This window comes from Lagenorhynchus albirostris, chromosome 17, assembly GCF_949774975.1.
Source record: "Lagenorhynchus albirostris chromosome 17, mLagAlb1.1, whole genome shotgun sequence".
NCBI classification, from domain to species: Eukaryota; Metazoa; Chordata; class Mammalia; order Artiodactyla; family Delphinidae; genus Lagenorhynchus; species Lagenorhynchus albirostris.
Window position 1 is genome coordinate 49,368,141 of NC_083111.1, and position 24,037 is coordinate 49,392,177.

At 32.5% G+C, this 24,037-nt stretch overlaps 1 protein-coding gene and 1 long non-coding RNA gene across 39 annotated transcripts in view; one reads left to right on the plus strand and one right to left on the minus strand.

Moving 5' to 3' along the window:
- RIMS2 (regulating synaptic membrane exocytosis 2) overlaps positions 1-24,037 on the plus strand; it is a 576,987-nt gene that overhangs the window by 409,733 nt on the left and 143,217 nt on the right. For 16 of the 38 annotated variants that reach the window (XM_060127293.1, XM_060127300.1, XM_060127290.1 and 13 more), the window contains one exon: positions 14,857-14,957. The exons of the other annotated variants lie outside the window; for them this stretch is intronic. In XM_060127293.1, the coding sequence (XP_059983276.1) occupies positions 14,857-14,957 (101 nt within the window). The remainder of the gene's footprint in view (positions 1-14,856; positions 14,958-24,037) is intronic. 38 annotated transcript variants of the gene reach the window in all.
- Positions 126-20,890, minus strand: LOC132507758 (uncharacterized). Its single transcript, XR_009536297.1, has 4 exons — positions 20,770-20,890; positions 18,984-19,043; positions 15,905-16,008; positions 126-176 (listed from the first exon to the last, which is right to left on the minus strand). It is a non-coding gene; the product is annotated as an uncharacterized LOC132507758 (long non-coding RNA).

Sequence of the window (24,037 nt, forward strand, 5' to 3'; positions counted from 1 at the left end):
CAGTTTAACTCTCTTTCATAAGAATATCTGTGTTGGAGGAAGTATTGTTCTGGTAAGAAACAGTCTGAGAAGCAGTATTAGAGCACAGACTATACAGCTAGACTGCCTGGTCAGTCTCACCACTTACTTGCTGTGTGATTCTGAGAAAGTTGCTCTCTCTGCCTCAGATTCCTCACCTGTAAAATGGAGATAATAATATTGGGTTGGCCAAACAGTTCCTTCGGTTTTTAAGTAAAAATAAAAGACACATTTTTCATTTTCACCAAGAACTTTATTGAACAATGTATTTACTGTTTTGTTCCACTACCTTCTGCCATTTTTCAGGCAACTTCATAATTCCATCTTCCCAAAACTTTTTATCTTTTTGAGCAAAGAACTGTTACAGGTGCCTTTTATAGTCTTCCAGGGAATTGACATTTTTTCCATTAAGAGAATTTTGTAAAGACCTAAATAAATGGAAATCTGAAGATGCAATGTCTGGTGAATACAGTGGATGAATCAGAACTTCCCAGCCAGGCTGTAACAGTTATTGCCTGGTCGTCAAAGAAACATGCGGTCTTGCATTATACTGATGGAAGATTATGCATTTTCTGTTGACTAATTCTGGACAGTACACAAATCGTTTTTGTGCTTCTGTTGTGTTTTTACCTTTCTTGAAATCATAAAGCGTAATATGCGGAAAATGTTGCTCTTTTTCTTCCATCTTCAATATTAAAATGGCTACACAAAAATTCACCAATTTTGGTAAGTTTTTTAAAAATGCATGTTGATATGACAGCTGTCACAATAAAATCTAACAAAATTGTTTCGAATGAAGTTAAAGACAACTAAGTGCTACTAGAGCCATCTTACGGAAATAACCAAACGAACTTTTTGGCCAACTGAATACTGCTACGTCAAACTGCTTTTTTAAGGATGAAATCAGTTAATATTTAATATGTAAAGCACCTAAAAACAGTGTCTGGCACATAGTAAGCACTATACAAGTGAAACTATTATTTTATTATTGTATAAAACATATTAAAAAAGTTTTTATTTTGAATCCGCTGTATTGAAGCCAATGCATTTTGATGTGTAAGCATTCTTTCAATGATATGATAGAAAGATAAAATTAGTTTATTTTGTTTTATGCATTACACATATCTTATACTAGTTTGTGGCTACCAGTTTAGGAGCTAGTTGTCGTACAAAGTTGTGCATCAGGACTGCTACACCAGAAATGAACGTTATCATTTCTGAGGCAAGAGAGTTGGATAGAAACAGCAAGAACATTGAACCCATTTAGGTCTGAATTCTAAACCAAGTTTTGTCACCCGCTAGGGACGAGACTTTGGGCAGCTTCCTATTAAACAGAATGAACTGTGGTGAGATTGAGTTAATTATGTTTAATGAAAGCATAAAAGAGCTTTTCTCTGGAGGGAGAAAGCCTTTCTAAGAATAAAAGCAGTGAAGTAAATTTAAAAAGAGAGATCTGACTACAGTGTCTCAGGTATAAACTTCAAAATATCAAAATCAGCATAAACAAGTTAAAAGGCAAACAACAAATTGTGAAACATTATTTGCAGCAACTCAGAGTATTAAAAGCCTTAACACCTGAATCACTTTGTTGAACAAATTATATATTCTATAAAACTCTAATAGAAAAATGGGCAAAAGACATATACAGACATTTCACTAAACAAGAAATTCAGTGGTCAGTAAATATATAAAAAATACTTTATTTTTTTCATAACCATATAGGTGACTTTTTTTTTTTAAAGATACTATGTTTTACCTAGTTAAAAAACAGCACTTTAATGCTGGGGAGAGTATGGTAAAATAGTGGCAGCATAATTTAATATTTCTAAAAAACAATTTTTTTAATATACACCAAGGGCCTTAAAAATATTTGCAGATTCTGATATGGTGCAAATAGAGATTCAGATAAAATTGTATGTACAAGTTTCACTAAAGCATTATTTGTAGCAACAAAAAGGATGCTACCGTGAATGTTAAGTAATGGAGGAATGGGTAAATAAATTATGATATATATCCAGCCATCTAACTGAATAATTTTATTGACATAGAAATGAGAAACAATTATTTCTATATTTTTTGTAATTTGAAAAAAATTGAAAGTAGTAATACTTGTAAAGAACTTGTCATGGAGTTTTGTCTATACTAGATAATCAAAAAATGGTAGTTCTTTTAAATTATTACTACTAAAAAAATTATACCAAAGGTTATTTTTTCAGAAAGATATACTTATTTACCTCTTCACTTATGATTTATGTTTGTTATTAGCAAAATCACGGGTTTTGCAATAGGGTTTTGAATCTAAATTTAATATATCAATAATCTACGTAAACAATGAATGAGTAAGGAGTTCAGATAATATACCCACTTCTAGGATTGTTTAAAAATGGAGAGAAAAATATTTTAATAGTAGAGCTGGGCATTGGACTGTGCTTATTGACCAGTTTGGTTGTCCATCTGTAGCACGAAAAACAAGACAAACTACTTAATTCTAGATATTTTTAAAAAACAAATATGCTTTACTTAAAGGACAGTCAAACAAGTAATGTTTTATCCTCTATTGTCCTATTAAGGAAGCATGAATGCTGATGTAGCAGTAAAGTGTGAGATTTGAAGGCCTCTGTGATCTTAGGCATCATAATCTCTCCAAGTTCCAGCTTCGTCTTTAGTAAAAGAGAGTTGATAATTTGTGTGTGTGTGTGTGTGTGTGTGTGTGCCTATGCATATACTTTCAATCCTCAGAAGAATAAAAACAAATGACAAGCCAAAATGAAAAAATTTCTATTTCAACAGTAAGCAAATGAATGCCAAAAAGGAAAAATAAACAAAAAAAACTGTGAGCTACCATTTTTCTTATATAGGAGTGAAAGATTGTTTTAAAGATTAGATAAATTTTTCATAAAGTGTCTGGCAGGTAGCTAAAAAGTTACTTTTAATACATATGTCATGAATTGTTCAAACTATTCAAATTCCTTCTCAGTGTTTTTTGAACACCAATGTATATATTTTCTACTCAGAATTATAGTTAATTCTAGGTTTGCTGTGTAAATAATGATAGTCTTTATTAAGAGAGGAAGAAATATCCAAAGCAGAGGTTATTAAGATACCTTTATAAAATACACAATCTGCAAGTTTGACTATGCCAGATGCATAATTCTATAGGTATCATAATGGCATATTAAACTATCATATATCACAATTGGCTGAATTAAAAGAGAGGTATTTCTGAAATTCTTATTCCAGTGATACAAAGGTATTTCACAGCCTGAAAATTCATTGTTCAACAAATATCTACTGAATATTTATTATATGTCAGGTGTTATTCTAGGTGCTGGGGATATAACAATGACAACAGCAGACAAGGTCTCTCCCGTTGTGAAAATTATATTTTTGGGAGGGTTAATGGCCACTAAATTCGGTAAGTTTAGATAGTTATAAGTGCTATTAAAAACACTTATGTAACCTATTGCAACTGGAATGAGGAAGAAGTTATTTTAAATGGAGTGATCCAGGAAGTCTTGTCTGAAGAAGTAATATCTGAACTAAACCAGAAGAATAAGAAGAACCCAACTATGTAAAGGAGCCAGGAGATACATACGTAATTAAGATCAATAAACAAAAGGTAAAATAAGGGCATTTAAATTTCAGGAGAAGAATTATTTTTGCTGTAAAATTTTTTTTTTTTTTTTTTGCGGTACGCAGGCCTCTCAGTGTTGTGGCCTCTCCCGTTGGGAGCACAGGCTCCGGACGCGCAGGCTCAGCGGCCATGGCTCACGGGCCCAGCCGCTCCGCGGCATGTGGGATCTTCCCGGACCGGGGCACGAACCCGTGTCCCCTGCATCGGCAGGCAGACTCTCAACCACTGCTCCACCTGGGAAACCCCAGAGCTATACTTTCTTTACTCATCTGTCTGGAAATCTGAAATATTTAAAACTCATCTGCCACTGACACTTAAATGCCTTTTCAGAAAAATATTTTACAGTGGGCTTTCCCTGTGCTCCCAACGGGAGAGGCCACAACACTGAGAGGCCCGCGTACCGCAAAAAAAAAGTATAGCTCTGGATGGTAGTTATGGTTAAAATATATTTTTTAAATTATTTCAGTTGAAAGGAAAGTGTACATATTGTTAAGCCAAGTTAGTAAGCAAGTTATTTAATAAGTATTAACATATACACAATACTTGCTGAATATTCATAAATCATGGTAAAAGCACATCATGATTGTTTTCAGATCACTTTCTTCCTCTTTGCTTGTTTAAAGGTCTATATTTTAATATCTATAAAAATATTGTAATACAAATGGGTTGGCATGAGCAACAAATAGGTTTAATATAAAAAAGGGTAAGTTGGCATGAATATATTGGAGATAATTGCCAAGGGAATGTAAATTAGGTTATAATTTAGCTGAAGAGAAAGATGTGACTTGACAGATGGTGGTTTCTTTTATCAGCCTGCTTGAAGGCTTGAGGCGATGGGGTGTGGGATGTGAGGGTAGGGATGAGGAAGGGAACTAATAATGGGAAAAGCAAAGTTTAACGGAAAATGAAAGACAATAAATAGAAGTATTGCATTAATTAATTACATGATGCAACTGATGGGAAGAACCTAGTCATAGATTATAAGGTCATGCAGAGTGTGAAGGAAGTTGATTGACCAATTCAAAGTAAGGGATGAGAATCAGAAGGAATCTCTAAAAGGAAGATTACAGATTAAAAATGACTATATCACAGGTTAAGATTGGCTCATAGGGAAATAAGTTGAAGAAACATTACCAAAAAAGAAAATTAGTCAAAGAGGAGATTCAGCTAGAAACGAAAAAGGGAAGTTTTAAAAGGGAGAACATTGGGAAGAAAAAAGAATTAAACAAGAGTTGAGAGTGGTGTGTTGAGAGAGAGTCATTTCATGACTAAATATTTCAGATTATAAGTTTTGGAGAACAGACCAATGTCAGCCACCTTACAAATTTTCTAATGAGTAAAATTGAAAAAATAATAAGTCCTACCACAAACAGCTGTGCTGATTGAGTAACATAATTATAACACATGCAAAGCTCTTAGCACAATTCCTGGCATGTACAGAGTATTACTATCATTGTTAAGAGCTTAATTGTGCCAGAACATTAGTATCAAGTTCTAGAACGCAAGATTTTAACTGTGTATTTTTAAAAGCGTTGTTCCATTTCATTTGCTACGCCTTGTTCAAATAAAATTTTAGTGTAAAAACATTATTGAAGAAAAATTAAAAGCTAGATCAAAATCTGATCAGTGGTTATCCGAGCTGGCAGAGAGAGGACTGACAGCAAAGCTACACCAGGGAACACTTTAGGGTGACAGAAATACTCTGTAGCTTGCAGCGAGGCTGCATGACTATATATATTTATCAAATGTCATAGACCTTTGTACCTAAGTAGTGTGAATATTAATTTTTGTAAATTATGCCGTAATAAATCTGACTTTAAAAATTATTGAAAATATACAAAGTTAAAATGAATTTTAATATATTACAGTACTAAATATATGCTAATAGATATACAAACAGTATATCTATACAAACAGTACTAAATATATGCTAATAGAAAAACTTACTTAATCTAACACAACTCAAGCAATTAAGAGCCAAGTCCCACCCCAACACAGAGCATGGTAATGGATAGGGTTGACCTACAGCTTCAGAGAGAAAAGATGACTACAGCGGATGAGCTGGGAAACCAAGAAAGGACTAAAGCTTTGAGTCTAAAGCAGTGGTCAGTTAACCAAGAAAGATCAAGAACAAGCAAGGCAATTACCAAAGAAATAGATTCTGGATATTTTAGACATTTACTGATAACTAAAGGAAGAGCAGACATGAGAAGTAACTTTAACTTGTTTGGGACAAGCTGAGTTTTAGGTGCTGATGGGGATTTTAGGTGCATTTAGGAGATAACCAGAAATGTGAATCTTAGGGTTAAAGGAAAGGTGAAGGTAGGAACCCTCATCATGGAAGTGACAGTTGAAGCTGTGGATTTAGACAGAGTCACTCAGGGATAGAATAAAACTTTAGGAAATGTATGTATTTGAAAGATGGACTGAGAAAGATGAGCCAACACAATGTCTGGTAAAGAGTGAACTAAAGGAGTGGCATTACAGTGCACAGCCAAACAGTTGAAGGAGAGAATGTCAAGGATAGTGTAGTAATTATATCCAATGCTGCAGTGAGGGCCAGTAGAATGGTTCTGAGGAATGATCACTGGGTTTGGCAAATATGACATTTGGGGGAACCTTTGAGACATAAAGTTTCATAATATCAGACTTAACTACAGTACTCAGTGATAAAGTTTTTCTTTGAGTAAAGTCACCGTGAAATAAGAGGGAACCAGCAGTAACCAGATAACATATTGCACTTGACTCAGTATTGGAGATACATTAAGAGGCTCTCTACATTTGGGTATTCTAACTTTATAGCGCAAATATGTAAGGCTCACTTATACAGGCACAAATGCTCACATCATGTAAAACTCCATTGTTTTTATACTAGATACGGTGGGCCCCACTTACCAAACTTGGAATGGTGATGAATAATTGATGACTTGGAAGTTAATTCCACATACTATAGATTTTACTCTTGGGAGACCCAGTGTAAGAACTAGCTCAAACAAGGGGATTGGGAGGGTTTGGGCTTGGAGTAGTTGCAAAACTAGGACTCAGTGATCAAAACCAACTTGAACTTTGCATTTCCTCAATCACAGATTTCAGAAATGCTGTCAACATTTTGGATAATTTTAAGTCACTGTAGTATAAATTATTTTAATCCATAACTGAGTTTCCCACCCTTTGTAAATACTATTTTTAATTCTAGTTTATAAATTGAAAAATTCAGATACGGATCAGTTAAATAACTTACTCCAGTCATTTAAAGCTGGAATTTAAACTGAAGGAATCAGATTTGGTGCCAGAATCCATACCCTTAGCCTCAGGAAATGGGCATTTTATCTGTGACAAGGTGGAGAATGCAAGAGGGGACATTTTACTGCGAACAACGTGAAAGAACAATACTAGAGGTCTAGGAAGAGGAGAGCAGGAAGAGAGGAATTCAGAAAGGGAACACTAATGTCAGTGGAGACCACTCAATCCAATTTGCAGTTTTATTTAAGGATCCTCAGTGCAACTGATATTACCATGTGGGTATTTGGAAAGTTGAATGAAATTCATTTCAGTCTCTAACTTAGGTTAGTCTCTCCTGATGCCTCTTCATCTAATCCTCATCCTTCTTTCTCTGAGTGATCTCATCTAAATTTTATTCCTCTTTCTTCTCAGTATTGAACAGGAATGTTTTGTAACATGTCCCTATTCATGAAATATTTAGAATGCATTTCTTTGAATTCTGAGGGAGTTGTATACTATGTGACATTAGTTGCTCCATATACTGATTCTTGTACCATTGACCAATAGTAATCAATATTAGCATCCTTGGAGAAAGAAATACAGCTTGATGTCCAAGCACAAGTACTACTTGAAAGCCATATATCTAAATCCTTCATTCAAGGGTATATATAGATTTATTATTAATTACCACACTAATATACATAAGAAAAATTATATGGGTCTCTTTTCCAGCATAGGTCTCATCCCAGTTTTTATATGATGGATATTTTTATTTTTTCATGATTTTTAAATTAACTGTCAATATTTCTAAGTATATTTAAATTTCTATTTTTTTCTAAACAAACAAATGTAAAGATGCATTTAAATTTCTTTATTATGCTTTCATATCTTCTGTGCAATCTTTTGATGTGTGTAAAGAGTGGATGTAGTTGAAATATATCTTAAGGATATGTTAATTAGGCCCCAGATGTGGGACACAGTGGTCTGTGATAATTGTGTCATACCAAAACACAATAGGAGACAAGTCATACTCATGGTAATAATACGTGCTACTCTGTGGATTATCTCTTCCTTAATGTAGATTTTAGCTATCAGGGAAAAGTCAGAACATTCCAAAGTGCTGAACACATATGAGAAATAGTTTATTAACCTGATGAATCTGACTCATGTTTTTATCTTTTATCAATGGTTATTGCATTTTTTCTTAGAAGCAATTTTAATGATAATCATTGCATTCCTTCTTTAAGGCCTTTCATTTTAGGATTTAGTTTATCCTCTGAACTAAAGGTTATTTTAAAGATATAGGAATTGTGACTAACAAGTTTAAAATAATTAAGTTATTAGAAGATTGCTAAACATTTTCTCCTAAAGATGTCACTGTACACCCTGCAACAAATGTATCAATATGTAGGTGAAACAGTTACACTTTAGCTAGTCTAAAAGATGCTTCTAGATTAGATCACCTTTATGATTTTTTTCCTGGGCAAAGTTCCTGGTTTAATGAGCTTTTCAATTTTCTCTTTCCCTCCCTTCCTCTTTGTTTGCCTTTCTCCTTCCCTCCCTTCCTTCATCCCATTCCTCTCCCTGCCTCTGTACACACACACACACACACACACACACACACACACACACACACACACACACACACACACACACACACATGCATACACACATTCTATAAAGGAAACTTTAATGAATGCAATACCAGGGCAAATAGAGCAAGAATTTCTAGTACACTTTACATTATCTATATTGATGAAGTAGGTATTACAATATAAAAGAACAAACAAACATCATTTGCCTTCAGAATTAACTAACCAGAGAGTTGTAGAGCAGAAGGAATCATAATGAGTATCTGGTCCAAAATTATTCATTTTACAGATGATGAACTTTATGCTCAGAAGGGTGAAATGAAGTGCTTGCAGTTATAGGGCTCATGAAATTAAGACTCGAGCCCAAGTCTTGACTCTCACCTTCTAAACCAGTGCTGTTTTTAAGATTTTATTCAATCCTATGTATCATAAATATACTCATTACCCTAAATCTGGGCAATTCCAAAGCCCTATCAACTCTGTGATGATTACCTCCTCTGCACTCTCCATGGACAAAACCCTGATCTTCCACCGTGATCCCAAGTACATCCTGATTTTACATGTTGAAACCTAAAATGGTGCTAAAATCCAAGTCCTCTGAATAATAAAATCTCAGTAAGTCTGTTCACTGAATGTAGACGTCAAAAGTAGACATAATCTGTTTCCTGAGATCAGTAGATCACTCCTTATAACTTATGTCCTAAAGTAGTTTGCATATTAGTTTCTTTTGACTGTAGTGAAAGGAGTCTGAAATTTATCTATAACATCTCCTTTGAAGTATTATTTAATGAATATGGCAGAGAGTTAATAGAGAAACAGATACACAGGTAACCTAAGTATCTAAAACAGATCATAAAGGTTTAGAACATAATTCAAAAGACTATAGCCCATAACTATGAACCTCACAGTAGGACACAGTTTATAAGTTTCTAGAACTCTTATGTTTCATTTAATTCCACATTTTACTTAGGCAACTATGAAGTTCAGTTTTCCTGCATTCCTAGGAGCAAATAAGTAAACACATTATAAGAAAAATAAATTATATTTTCTTTCATTCCAAATGTGTTATTTCCTAGTGACAGCAGTAGAAAAGTCCTCAAAATTGATTGATTTTGAAATAATTATTCCTCAAAATTCGTGTATCTTAGTTGCACAGTTAAGACTAAGTTTATTTACACTTTAAAAGAAAACGCTTCTATTTGCCCTAGTAGTAATACAAAATAATCTGGTGCATAATTTTTAATTTTTTCACAATATTTATTTCCATATTTTTTCTCAATTTAATGTGTTCCAATATTTGTTATTCCCTGCAGTACATCTCTTTTAACAAATAATTTAGCTAACAAAAATGTACTTTTTATGTGGTTCTAGTATATGATAAAGTTTTTGTCTAAAAATATGAGAAAATTCATTACAGGCAAGTGACTGTGAAGAAATCATTTTAAAGTAACTTCTTTAATTTTTGTTGCATAGTTTCTTAAGTCCTACACTTGAAAAAACTAATATGGAAAATTTAAAAACATGTCAGATCATTTTTTGTATTAACATTCATAAAAATTGGAAAGATCTGCACTTTATTGCATTTGGCAGTATTTCTTATTTTGTACCACTTTTAATCAATATACCCACAGTTTTATTTAACAAATATTTGTCCCTAAGATAAATTAAATAATGAATGATTGCATATTTGCATCTTAAAAATTATTTAACGTTTATTTCCAAAGCATTCTGTCAAATCATGACAAAAATACAAGGTTTTCAAACTGGATAATTTGTCCTTGTTCACATAAACATTATATTTTGTGTGTTTTTAAAATGTTTTTTCTGTATAATGTATAATCATTGTGGATACTTTATAAACTATATATTAACCCAAATAAAAAACCAAAAGCACTTATACTAACTTCTAATAACCAGTGATAACTGATAACTACTCTGGTGTGTAAATCTTAAATGTTTTTCACTCCATGTCTTTGTCTTTTTTGTCAATTTTGTGCATATATGTTTTTATGAATATATATGGTTTTTTAAACTACAAACTATAGTACCATATCCACCATTTAGTGTTTTATAATTACTAATTGCAGTGTCTTTATTTTATATAATTTATATATGTGAATGTACATGCACACTGTTCTCATCATTTTTTGTGAGTGTATAATATTCTGTAGATACACCATAAATGCCGTTAACTAATCCCCTATTTTGGACATTTGGAGTTTCTTTTCCCTGGCCTTTGCAATTATCAAACAATGGTGTAATGAATATGTATGTACATCTTTGCACATTGATTTATTTCTTTAGGAAAGATCCTGGGAAGTGAAATTCCAGGGTCAAAAATATGACCATTGTAAAGCCTTTTAATACACAGTACCAAATATGTTTTATTTTTAAATAATTTTCTTTTAATATTTGTACATCAGTTAGTTTGGAAAACTTTCATATAAATGACCATTAATTTTTTTGTCAACAGCTAGTTTATTACTGTCACTCTGAAAAGTGTTTTTGCAGTTATTAGACTCTTGAAAGAGCAGGTAAAATAAAACCAAAGACAGTATCTTCTTTTTGAATTGTACTGCCCTTGAAAATAATATTATAACAAAGTATTACATATTCTTATCTCGATGCATTTTAACAATTTCTATTCCTATTCCTTTGACTTTTGAAAGACATCAGTAAACTGTTTTATACTCTATCCTACTGAATCTAGAAAATAAGCACACAAATAGCTATGCTTTTTCTTGTGTAATTGTTACTTCAAAGTGAGAGAACAGCTGCATACACTGATTATACCTTTTTTTATTATACTTAATTTGGTACATGCCTAACTGGTGACTGTAGCATTTAAAGAGTACATGAATTTGCCCTTTTAAACTTTGTCCATTTGGAATATGTTATTTCTGTCACTGTCATCATTATTGTCCATAATCATCTTTTGTTTTGTTGTGCCTCTTCCACAGTGTTTGTATTTTTTTAGAAGAAAAGTTTGTAAACTAGGATTCAATAGGATAGTTATCAAAAATATTTTTTTCCTTTCTTTGATGATTTGGCAAAATATAGTTAATTTTATAAATAGATTTCTAATAGGTAAGTAATATACTTCTTTAGCTTCAATCAGAAAAAGGCCTCAGATAATATTTTGATTTATGTTCAGACTACATTTATGATACCTCTGTATGTATTTTGTGCAAATACATTTTATTTACATTGTCATCAATTATTTAGATAGTTTCAACAAGGAATAGTTTTTGTTGGAAATCTCTCACTATTAATAAAAATTTGATTAAGACATTGCACAAATGTCTTTAATTCTTAAATTTAACTGGAAAGCAAATTTAACATGTACCTTTACAAGGATAAAATTTAGAAGAAATCCAATTATAAAATGTAAATTTTTAATGATCACTCCACAAATTCTTGATGTATTATTTTGTAAAAATTTTTAACAATGTAATTTGTTTTCTAATCTCAGATTATTTAAAGGCACATCTTAAGTTTTTTGAAGACATATAATAATCAAAGAAAAAAGGAATTACAGATGTGATTATTTTCATCAGAAACCCTCATGAAACAGATAGCCACTTAGTGAAATGAAACTTTTTAATCTCAATTAAAGGAAGACTTTTTTAAACCTGAAGCCAAATATTTATATATCGATAGAAGAAAAGGATAGGGTGGAGAAAGAGAAAAATCATTAAATTAGCCACAAAAATTTGGGATACTAACCAATGCAGTTTCTGGATTTAGATAAGGTTAATAGTCTTAAACTTCCCTGATGTTGTAATCATAGATTCTCTAATTTGTTTTCTGAATTTTGGTGTTCTTTCTTTGTGCTTTGCCGTTGGACTTGAGATTTTTCCCTCTTAAGATCCCCAGATTTGAGCATTCTTAAGATCACAAGATGGGGTCACTGAGTCAGCAATCCTACAATATTCTGATCACTGTTTAGCTTCATTATGAATTGCATTATTGCCAGACCTATGTCCCTATTTCAAAGAAGTGTGGTGTGTGAAGCTGCTTTGGGACCCCAAGAGTGTGTGTGTTTGTGTGTGTTTGGAAAAGCAAACTTAAAACTATTGCTTGAAGTGCACTACAGAAATCACTGAAGGTGTACTGATGATCTTCGTAGTGTAAATGTAGAAACCTAAGCAACCACTGTCTTACTGTTGGTTAATATGGCCATTTTCAATTGCATCTCTGATTACAAAATCTACCTATAACTTAACTGTTTTTTTTTTTACTTGATTGCCATACCAACACAATAAATATGACTTTTTAACTTTTTGGACACATTAAGTAGTCTTTTTTAGGTTCAAAATAACCACAATTAGTTTATTGGTTTAAAAAACAGTTTATTGGTTTAAACCTCTTAAATGGCTTATGTTATTAAGATATTAATGAAATAAGAAATCATATTAAGATATTAATGAAATAAGAAATCATATTTTCTTAGTTTACTTGATTAATAATTTACCTTATACCAAAAAGAATTTGAGACAATTTGAATATTACACATTATTATCTAATAATCAGGAAGAATTTAATGTAGTGTCATAGGAGGTCGATGTCCAGGAAATAGTCTCAACATTAGAAAATGTATATATGTATGTACATATGTATGTGTATATGTCTATATGTATATGTATATTTATTTATGTATATGTAAAATGTGTTTAAACTTTGTCTATTGGTGCTATTTATATTTAAAATACTGTTTTGCTACTATAATATCAAAATTAAACTTTTTAAAAGAAACTTCCCACTTAATTTAGCTAATATTTTTTTCAGCATACATAATTTTTTGAAGCTGGGATGGCTTTTTTGTTCCCTTGCCCTTGGAGAAAATAAACATATTTATCTGAGAATATCTCTTGAGGTACAAACAATTCCAATATTGTATTTTAATAGAGTAATAGACATTTATACTTGACCATATTTCACACTTATATCATGGAATCACTCACTTGATTTTGTGTATCATTCAACTGATATTAACATTTTATTTCTATTCCCCATTTTATAATTTGGCACAGAATCAATTAATCAAATCATTATTAAAATTTGACTCAAACTGTTTAGTTGATTTAAATTTGCTCTTTTACTTAGATGTCATATAATCTAAACTCTTTATACATTCTTTTAGTCAAGATTTTCTTAATCCTTTTTGAAACTTTTTCTTCCCTTTGTATCTTATTTTAATTGTCAAATTTTACTTAAAAATTTTTTACTAGCAGTTATCAAATATACAGTGAGGTTTTTCTCAGGATGAGTATTAAAATACCTATTTTTGAATGGGCACACTTTTGTCTATATGTCTTTACTGCAGTTTTAAAGTTATGATCTTAAGCCAGGGGTATGTGTGTGTATGTTTACATTCTTACCTAGACCCAGTGTTTGTGGATTTACATGACGACATTTTATTGTAGAAACCCACTGAACCTACTAAGCTATGATTATTTTTCCCAGTTTGTAGGTTTGTAGCATACAATTGAGATTTTGTTTTTCCATTATGCCTATTAATGAGAAATGGAATTTCTCTACAAAATCTCTTTAATAAAAATCATAAATATAATTTTAAAGCACTTTTTCATGTTTGCTAAGGTTTTCTTACTGAATTTAGTTCTTATTCTTACCAAAGTTCTTAAAGACCTTCTTGATATCTATAGTTGATGTGTTTTGAGGAAGCACCTGTTATAGACAGCATTAATCTCATCTTATAATAGGCTTACTATCTCAGTTTCTCACCTCCTTACATTCTTTTCTTCCCCTAGAATGATTTCAGTAATACTTTGTGCCTTTATAGGCATGGTATGTTTTCAGGAGTATTATTCCAAGTGCCTCTTTCTTCATCCTAGTTCTAGAAAATTCAAGTTCAAAAGATCTTGATAACTGCATCCACACGTATGTTGGAGCAACCATGCTTTAATACATGGGACGATTTTATGATAATTCTAAATGCAATTGTAAAATTGTATTTGAAACCAATGAGATTTACAACCTCTTTCCAGTAAATAATTCGAACCTTGATGAATTCGTTACAAACCAAAATTCTTATAATATTACTATTGTCATATTTATGTGCTGTCAAATATATTCTCCTGGACATATATGTACCAGAAGGTGTTTTCTATCTAATGAAGATTTGTTGTCTTCTATTTACATTTGTTTACATTTTATTCAGATTTAAATTATTTCACATATTTAATAATCATGCTTTTATTCACCAACTTGCATACTTAAATAAATCTAAAAAATGACATTTAATTTGTACATACTACCTTGAATGAAAGTAATATATCAGCCTAGCATTTCTTCTTTTATACATCCTGTAAGTTGGGCTCAGAAATAAGAACTGAACATTAATTTTATGGGTTTTTTTCTACTCGATAGGTGCTATGGATATAGAGGAGAGAAATCGCCAAATGAAAATTAACAAATACAAACAGGTAGCCGGATCAGATCCCAGACTGGAACAAGATTACCAATCAAAGGCAAGACATTTTTCTTTTTAAAAGTTGTAAAATAATCAGTTAATCATATGAAACTGTTAGATTCTCAAACTGCTGAATGCAGATTAGTCAGACACAAACATATAATGCAATTGGCCCCATGATATTATTAAATGCTAAAATTTATGATGTGTTTGTATACCAACTTTTAGGTATAGACTTGCCTTAATATTTAGAAAAATCATTATATAATATAGGAGATTAAGGAAATGAAACTCATAAATGATCTGAAGAACAAAGCTTTTAGAATTTTTCATTTTATAAAACCTATAAAGGCCCTAACACCCTCAAAAATGTTTAGGAAGAACTTCTATTATCATCTTATGGTTTTCCTACATATAGAATTTTTTTACTTTATAGCATTTTAATTCAATCTGATTTATTAATAAGTTATTGGAACAAAATACATACTCATGAGGTGTTATAAAGAATTCAAAAAGTTTTTTTAGTGAGAATCTTTTTGAACCACTTTTTGGTAATAAATTGAGGTGTGAAGTCTACCAGTGTAGGAAAAAAAAGTATTATTTCATTGCTCTTGCCCTTCATTGCCTTTATATTTTCAAAACATTTTTAGGCTCATCATATTATTCATTCAAAGACTTTGCTCTGAGGTACCTATTTAAGATTTAACAGAAGAATGAAAATAGCAAAACTTATTCCTAACATTTCATTATTATGTGGTCTAATCATTGCAGTCATGTAATATTTGTGGTCTGTTATCTGTGTATTAGAGAAAAGCAATTTGGTTTTTTATACAGTGAGGTCTATTTTATCCTTACCTTCAGTTTCTCTCAACTATAGCCCATTCTTCAGTAAAGATAAGACTTACGAAGTAAAGCACAACTGGCTATGCTGGATGTGCTTATGTGGTAGGTAGCACAGGTTTCAGTTTCTCCATTATACAACCTAGAGGAGGCAGATATTCTTACCTCAGCATCACCTTCCAAGCCACCAGTCTCTTCCCCAGAGTGCATGAATGTTGACTGATGTGGTGAATATAGGATTGTTCTGCTCTCCTGGAAATGGCACAGGCCTAATGCCAAGAGAAAGGTAAATTTAAAACAAACAAAAAATAGCCTTGCCTTTACTTAGCAGGTTTTAACTTCTAGAAATTTTATTCTAAAATGAAAATATGAATAACTTCAAGTAGGTTCAGTGAATTTCACAGAAAACAGATTTGCAGTGATAGTATATTTCAGATACATGTCTAACCTTTTGAGCTTGGTATCAGAAATGATATCTGCGCCTTTCCAGGTACTTTTAAAAATATTTCTGCCTAGGGCTAAATAGGAAGAAAGACCTGATCTTTTGTGGCATCTGCTATGCTCTAATCTCTCATTTATTCATATTATATAATCCAAAGACCAAGGCATGAAGTCCTGATAAAATAGGATATTAAAGCTTCCATAAGCATAAGATAACACATATTTGTTTTGTTTGTTTATATCCCACTATACTTCAGGAAGGAATGTAGATGATTCTTAAAAATACATAAAATACTCTCAATAATATCGTCAGTGAAGAAATGAGTATCAAGGGAAAATGAAGTCAATAAAAAACAAGGTAACGCCAGAAGTAAAGCTTGTGAACAAAATGCATAGTGTGAGATCCTATACACCTGCTACATATGGGGCTTATATTTTGACTGTGAGCTTCCTCACAAGCAGCAAAGGCAGAAAAGGAAACTGGGTCATTCATATGATTTACATTGTTCATACAATAAAAACAAGTTCCTTAGAAGCAATGCCAATGATTCTTGTTATGGATACCTGACAGAAATTCATTACAAGGGGATGGACCAAAGGAATACTAAAGAATGCCTGAGGCTTCAAAGTTTTATAACTTTGACACCAATTATTTTAGGTTAGAAAAAATTTAAGTCTTGGCAAAGGACTTATTATGCTAAGCAAATAATTTCCTAGGTATTCTTTAAGGCAGTGGTTTTCAAAGTGTAGACCCAGACCAATAACCTCAACATCACCCAAGGACTTTTGGAAATGCAATTCTCTGACCCCCTCCAGACCTACTTAATCAAAACTCTAGGGGTGATGTTCCTGGATTTAAAAAGCCTCCCAGGTGATTGAGATGTGGACTACAGTTTGAGAACTACTGCTCTAAGGTGGGCTGCATGTAAAATTTACTTCCAGGTAACTGAATGAGTTGACTTCCTCTTTTTAGGGTTTTAGCCAGAAGCCAGTGATGGATGATGGATGATGTCATTTAAAAATGAACACTTTCTTCTGAGAATAAGTGATCTGACTCCTTTACAAGGCCTCTCCTAGTATCTAACAAATCCTATGAATGTCAAGTATATAGAATTCTGTTTACTATTGCTGGAGTTGTGCACTCAGCCTAACCAAAAATGCAATCCAGTCATTAAGGTACAACTTTTGAAAAGGATCCAAAGCACGACTCTATTTTGTTCCACTACAAATTTCCTGGTGTGGAACTATCTTTGCTGGGTCATCTTTCTGCCTATCATCCCTACCTCGATCTAACTCTCTCATGGATCAAAGAGAAAATTACAGAAGATTCTTTTCAGTCAAGCACATGTATAGATTTAGTTATTATTCATTTCCATACTAACAATTATTTAGATTAAAATTTTCAACTACATCCCCTCTCTCTTTAACTAGGGATATTCACCTTATATTTCCATTCTTTTCTTCCTTGTTTGAGAACAAGTGCCAATTAAATACTTGCTATTGAGCTATGCACTTTAATACATTAACTCTAATTCGTGAAAAGATCATTTAATTGGTAAGGGAACTAAGCCATAGAAAGGTTAAGTAATCTACCCAAGTTCACATTAAATCATGGAAAGTATTATTTGTAGCTAATCTGGTTTTCAATTTTGAGATAACTGAGATTAAATCCAAAGCCTGTGGAGCATATGCTGTACTTATGAGCTATATTCCTGAAATTCTAGTGAAGCTATTAAAAGCTTTCATGGAATATAATTGTTAGTGAAATAATTTTTTAAACTACACATTCCACATTTTAAATGGCATTGCTTCCCTGAATTTTTCAAGCATTCTGCACTGACAGTTGTAAACAATTCTTACTAATTTATAAAATATCTCCTTAGCAATTCACTTTGAAAGTACCTGCAGAGCAATGCCTATTAAGTTACTGTCTTTCTAAACATATTTTAAGTATATGAGGAAATTTGTAAGCAGACAGCCTATATTTAATAAAAGCATCAAAACCACATGCAGACATGATTCCTATTTAACCAGTGGATGATTTCTCAGGGCTTTTCCCCTCAAAACAGAATTTAACTATGTAGCCAATGCACCCTTTCATGCCTGTTGCATTGTCTTTATCCCAGTTTACATGTGATTCATCTATTCTACTCTCAACATAATTTAAGAATCAACTTAAAACCAATGTTCTCTGCTCTTCATTGGTTCAGAAAAACATAATTTGTTTATTACATTTAACAATGTGAATTATAATTCAGCATAGACCAACTACCCTTCTATGAGTTACATAATTACAATAATTAGCAATAATTGATAAACAATGTAGGTATATCTGAAAATTAATATGGAGAATTTGATAATATTTATGTAAGTATATGATGTTTGCTTTTTAAATTAGCCATATTTAATGTTTTTAAATGAACTTGGAGGATATTTTTTAAAAGGGTAGTCCATCAGATTTCAACAGAGAAGCTACACAGTTTATTGATACAGTGTTTATTTGGAAATCAAAGCTTATTTCTCTGTAGAAAAACATGTTCCTTTTTGGTGGTAATGTTCCCACAAAATTATCACAAAAATATTTTACCCCTATTGTAGCACTTATAATCTTCTGTTTTCTTATTTATCACTCTAGAATTAAGCAAGATAGCCCATAAATTTTGCAGAACTCAAATGTGGACCAGAAGTTCATATTAATCCATTTAACCTGCAATCTAATAGACTGAGTCAGTGTTCTGGGAGTGGAGCACAACACAGCAAAAGAAAGGGAAAAAAAGAGTTTTTCTCCATTCTTTGTACATACCTGATCCTGGGCACTTGTCACCTTTTCTTCCAGGCTTCTTGTCTTGTAAGGATCCATTCACTGATGTCAAAGAGACATATTAGGAAGAAAGCAATCCCACTAAAGTAACTTACATTATAATATGAACTACACAACACAGAGATAGTTTTAAAAAAAAAAAAAGGTCTGTAAATACAAATAAACCTCACACGATGGAGCTGTAGGCAGTATCAATATAAAAAAAATTCAGACTTTTAAAGGCAAAGTATTTTTGGCAGGTAGATCACCATTGTTAACTAGGCTGTTCCCTTAATTAGAGCTTACTCTCTTCTCAACACTGAGAATACACATTTAAGGCCAGCCTTAAGTGTTTTAAATTGACTTTCAAAACACAAGCAATAGGGACCAGAAGAGGGGAGACAGGCTGGGGCTGGTGAGGAGTGGCATCTATGGGCTGCTTATGAGTTTGGTGTTTGTGAGTCAGGAGTACTTTAAGACTCTAATATCACCAAAATATGGCAGCAGTACTTGAGTACAGTGTAGGAGATGAGAACACAGCCTGGAGACAAGCAAACTCCACCTGGGTGACTTTCGGTAGGTTAACCTCTTACTCTCAGTTTCTTTATTAAAAAGGGCTTTGAGATCTATTTCATACAGCGATGATTAGGAGGAAATGAGATAATGTATATACATGGTTTAGCATTTAGTAAAATGCTTAATAAATGGTGCTGATATTTGTTATTATTTTTTTATAACAACAGCAAATGTGCCATAGGCACCAGAAATGAATACGACAAGGTTGAAAAGAAATGGTAAAGAAATAACTGAGCTGATGAAAAGGATTTTAGTGTAACTCAAATATCATTGAATGTTCCCTTTATTCTCAAATAAAGAGACTGAAGCAGCAGAGATCAAATTTAGGGGGAAAGAATTTATGAATCTTCAAAGAATATGGAGATAAAAAAATAAAAAGAGCCTGGAACATAACATATGATGAGAATTACAAGCTAAATTACTGAAATTAAGAAATGATGTTATCAAGGTTGACATTCCATGAGCTTGGCTCTTGGCAAGCTGATTAACAGGTAGGCATATGGCTATGGTATGGGTATTTAAAAAGAAATACTCTTTAACAGCAATGACATAAATGGATCTGAAAACTGAAAAACTAAATTTATAAAAAGTGAATTTTAAAATGTACATTAGGTGGCCTTATACAAATCACTAAGATGATACGTGGAAATACATGTATTTATTGAAAGTGAAGAAATGCAAGGTATAATTTTATAACAGTGATTGATATAAAATGCTAGGAGATTTTCTTTTTGGATAAGCAGGAAAGTTGAGTTTCTGGTAGCATATATAACACAGCCCAATGATAGTACAGTTGAGCTGGGCCTGGTGCCTGCTGGAGGAAGAGCTGCTCCATCATTGACTCTCAAGCTACCCAGAGAACCTGGTATTCTCATGAAACAGACACCATTGTGCCAGTGTTAGATGGAATCATGTGATACATAGAGCAAGAGAATTCTAATAGGAGTGATCTTAGTAACCCGATATCTACCCTGCGAGGTCCTCAAGGAGTAGGTTAAGAAGTCCTGTGGGAAGTAATGAAGCATCGTTTCTTGGCATAAGCAGTTCAACTGCTTTATGAACAGAAGTAGGATTCAGATTTTCAAAAAAAATTCCTGCTAGGCTTAAGTCTAGCCAGATATCCAGCAGAATGGTTTCATTATTTAAAAATCAGAATTAAGATCACCTCCTCATAGTTTCCATCCCAAACTAGTCAAGAAATCTAATCACTTACTGATGAAGATGCCAGGGAGAATGCCAATGGCTGCACCTGGATTTCTTCACTGAAACCTGCCATTTCTCTAAACGTCTATTCTACTTTGTCAATTTTCTCTGTTGTTGTGTTCATTTCTGTATAACCCTGCAATAAGATAGCTTCATGTTCTTTAGCAAAATTAGCAGTGTGCTAATAATAGTACCTACCTCATAGGATAGTTTTCAAGACTCAGTCTATTTATATGTTATGTATAACTCAAGCAGAGTTTGGAATATAATAAGGAATAAGTAAATGTGAGCTGTCGTATGATGATGGTGGGGTGGTGATGGTGATGATGATGATGATGATGATGGGGAAGAAAGAGAAAAAGAGAAATTATTTTCAACAGATACCCTGCTCTTACCAGGTCTATTTCTGTTGCCAGCAACAATCTGCTAGATACAGATTAGTATATCTTTAAGGTAATCCTAAAAAATAGGTGGGTGAAAAGGGAGGAAAAGTGTAAAAACTAATGATAATCTAAAAAGTTAAAAAGTGATTTGGGTTGTCTCATTTTTATCAGGTTAGTCAAATTTTTATCTACCACAAATTATCATTCTTGCCATTTCTACTCTTTAGCCAGCTGGAATGTACTTCAAATTTAACGTAAACATAGAGAGAGAGAAAATTAAATTTACACATAATTTATCTAAATCTATGATATGCACACACACATATCCTAAAGCTCTGAGCCAAAGGAGAATTCCTCTCCTCCATATTTTAGCTGATGGAAGCAACAACTATTTATTTCTTCCTTGTCTCACATGTACAAACATACCTCACTTTATGTAACAGACCCACAGTTACAAACTTAATAATAGATAATTTTAATGGAATTTTAGAAATTCTATAGTTTGTGACTAATCTTTGAATATAAAAGTTTCTAACTTTAGGTTTCTTTTTTCTTAACATTTGCTAGGGCTGTCATAACAAAATGCCACAGATTAGGTTGCTTAAACAACAGAAATTAATTTTTCACAGTCTGGAGGCTAGAATTCCAAGATCAATTGTTGGCAGGTTTGGTTTCTTCTGAGACCTCTCTCCTTGGCTTGGAGTTGGCCACCCTCTTGCTATGGCCTCAAAGGGTCATCCGTCTGTGTGTGTCTATGTTCCAATTTCCTCTTCTTGTAAGGACACCAGTCATATTAGATTAAGGCCCACCAGTGTGACCTCATTTTACCTTAATTACTTCTTTAAAGGCCTTATCTCCGAAACAGTCACATTCTGAGGTAGTAGAAGTTAGCACTACAACATATGAATTTGGGGGATATACAGTTCAGCTATAACATATCTATACAAAGTAGTTAATGGTCTTTTAGTTTATCACCTTAATGCATTATGAAAGCATATTTGATTGTAATGTAAATATGTATTTTTAGGCAACTAACTATAGCTATTTTGTTTCAAACTTTTTGATTTTTTAAAATTGTGTTTACTTTCTCTATTTCTCCAACTACCTTCTCACATCCTAGGAGATGAAATATTTTAGTGTTTGCAAGTTCATTTTAAAAATTATTTTTCATAGTTATAAAACCACATTTAAATTTAAATATGTTTTTCTTAGCCAGACATTCAAGCATGTGTCTTCTTTCTTTACATTATATTTGTGAATTGCTACCTCATACTGTATAATCACATATCAGGCCAGGAAAACCACATGTCAGGTCAGATATTTTTAATTATGAAGAAGTCATTTGAGATGACTGGGACAGCAACTTACATGTTGTAGAACACTATAAAATTACGGAAGAAATTGTAATTTCTCTCTTTTTAGTAAATATAATGTTGCTGAAAACTAACAAAAGAAAGATCTTTAAATAAATTGCATCTAGCTACTCTCTGGTAAAAGGGTCAGTCTATGGACAATAGCTGCTATTGCCAAGAGCATAATTTCTTCCTATATATTTCCTGAGAACACACAAGGGGAACATTTTTCTTTTACCTCCAGCAAAAATAGAAATTTATGCATTCACCTTTGCTTTCATCAAGCCTCCAGGGTTGCTGGTTTGCTGACAACTAGAGTGCCCTTTGGGGGGATACAAGGAATTAATGATAGGGGTCACCGAAGGGTGAGAGATCTTGCTTTATAGAATCAAGGAGGATAAGAGGAATAAGGAAGGAAGAAAATGTGATGAATAATGCAGAAACATTCTTTCCAACGCAAATTTCATGTAATTTAAAAGGATTAAGTATAGCCATATAAAAAATTACAAATATAAGAATATTCAAGACAACAGAGATATGAAAACATATAAACCCTATGAACCAACCATGACATTATCACTTCCTAAAATACATATAATCTGTCTTACGTGGTGCTTATTTGCTTGTTTCTTACCTTTTTGTTAAACTTCACACTTCTTGAGAATGGGGATATAGTTTATTCATCTTTGTAGTCTCTCCAGGGGCAAGTAAGGACAAGATATGAACTTCTGGAGAGGGTATGGGTAGGTTATTACCCGAGAGTCTAAAACAAATTTTCTAATGGACATATGATTATTGGTTTCTGTCTAGAGTTAATCATAATAGAAAGAATACTCAGAAAGAATTGGAAGACTTAGGTTCTAATTTTGATTCTGCCATTTATAAGACTTTGGATACATTGCCCAATAGTTCTTCACAACCCAACCTTTTTCTGTGTACAAATTCTGTGTTATCTATAAAGTGCTACCCAAATATATGGTAGTTTGGAGGCCATGTTGAAAAACATCATTATATATTAACACTTGGGTTTTAGGCAGCCTCATCATTAATTAAGCAAATCATTTAATCTTGTAGCTTAATCTTTAAAATTAGGTTTGAACTAGATCTTCTGTATTTCATTTCCTTTATCTAGTGTTGTCTCATTATTGATTCAGTAATCTCTGATCAGTGTCAGGCTCTCTACTCAATGTATTCTCACAAATGATTGAATCTACAGATTTTATAATTAACTTATGGCATAATAATTATGATTTATAGAATAAATGTATGTGTATAATGTTTTTGCTTCATACTTCACATTAAATAGTTGATAGCTAAGTTTGAATTGAGACTTAAGTCAAAACCTTTAGTCAATTAAGGCAATCAGTCAACTAGGAGGGCAGCATAGAGTGTCCCACATCTGTAATTTCAATTTATTGGCTAATTATAATTTGAACATATCTACAATTTTATTATGTAATAGCTTTGCTCATGAGCACAAAAACTAGTTGTAACTTTTCTTCAGTTGGAAGGATTACAGATATTATTTATTAGCAAAATTAAT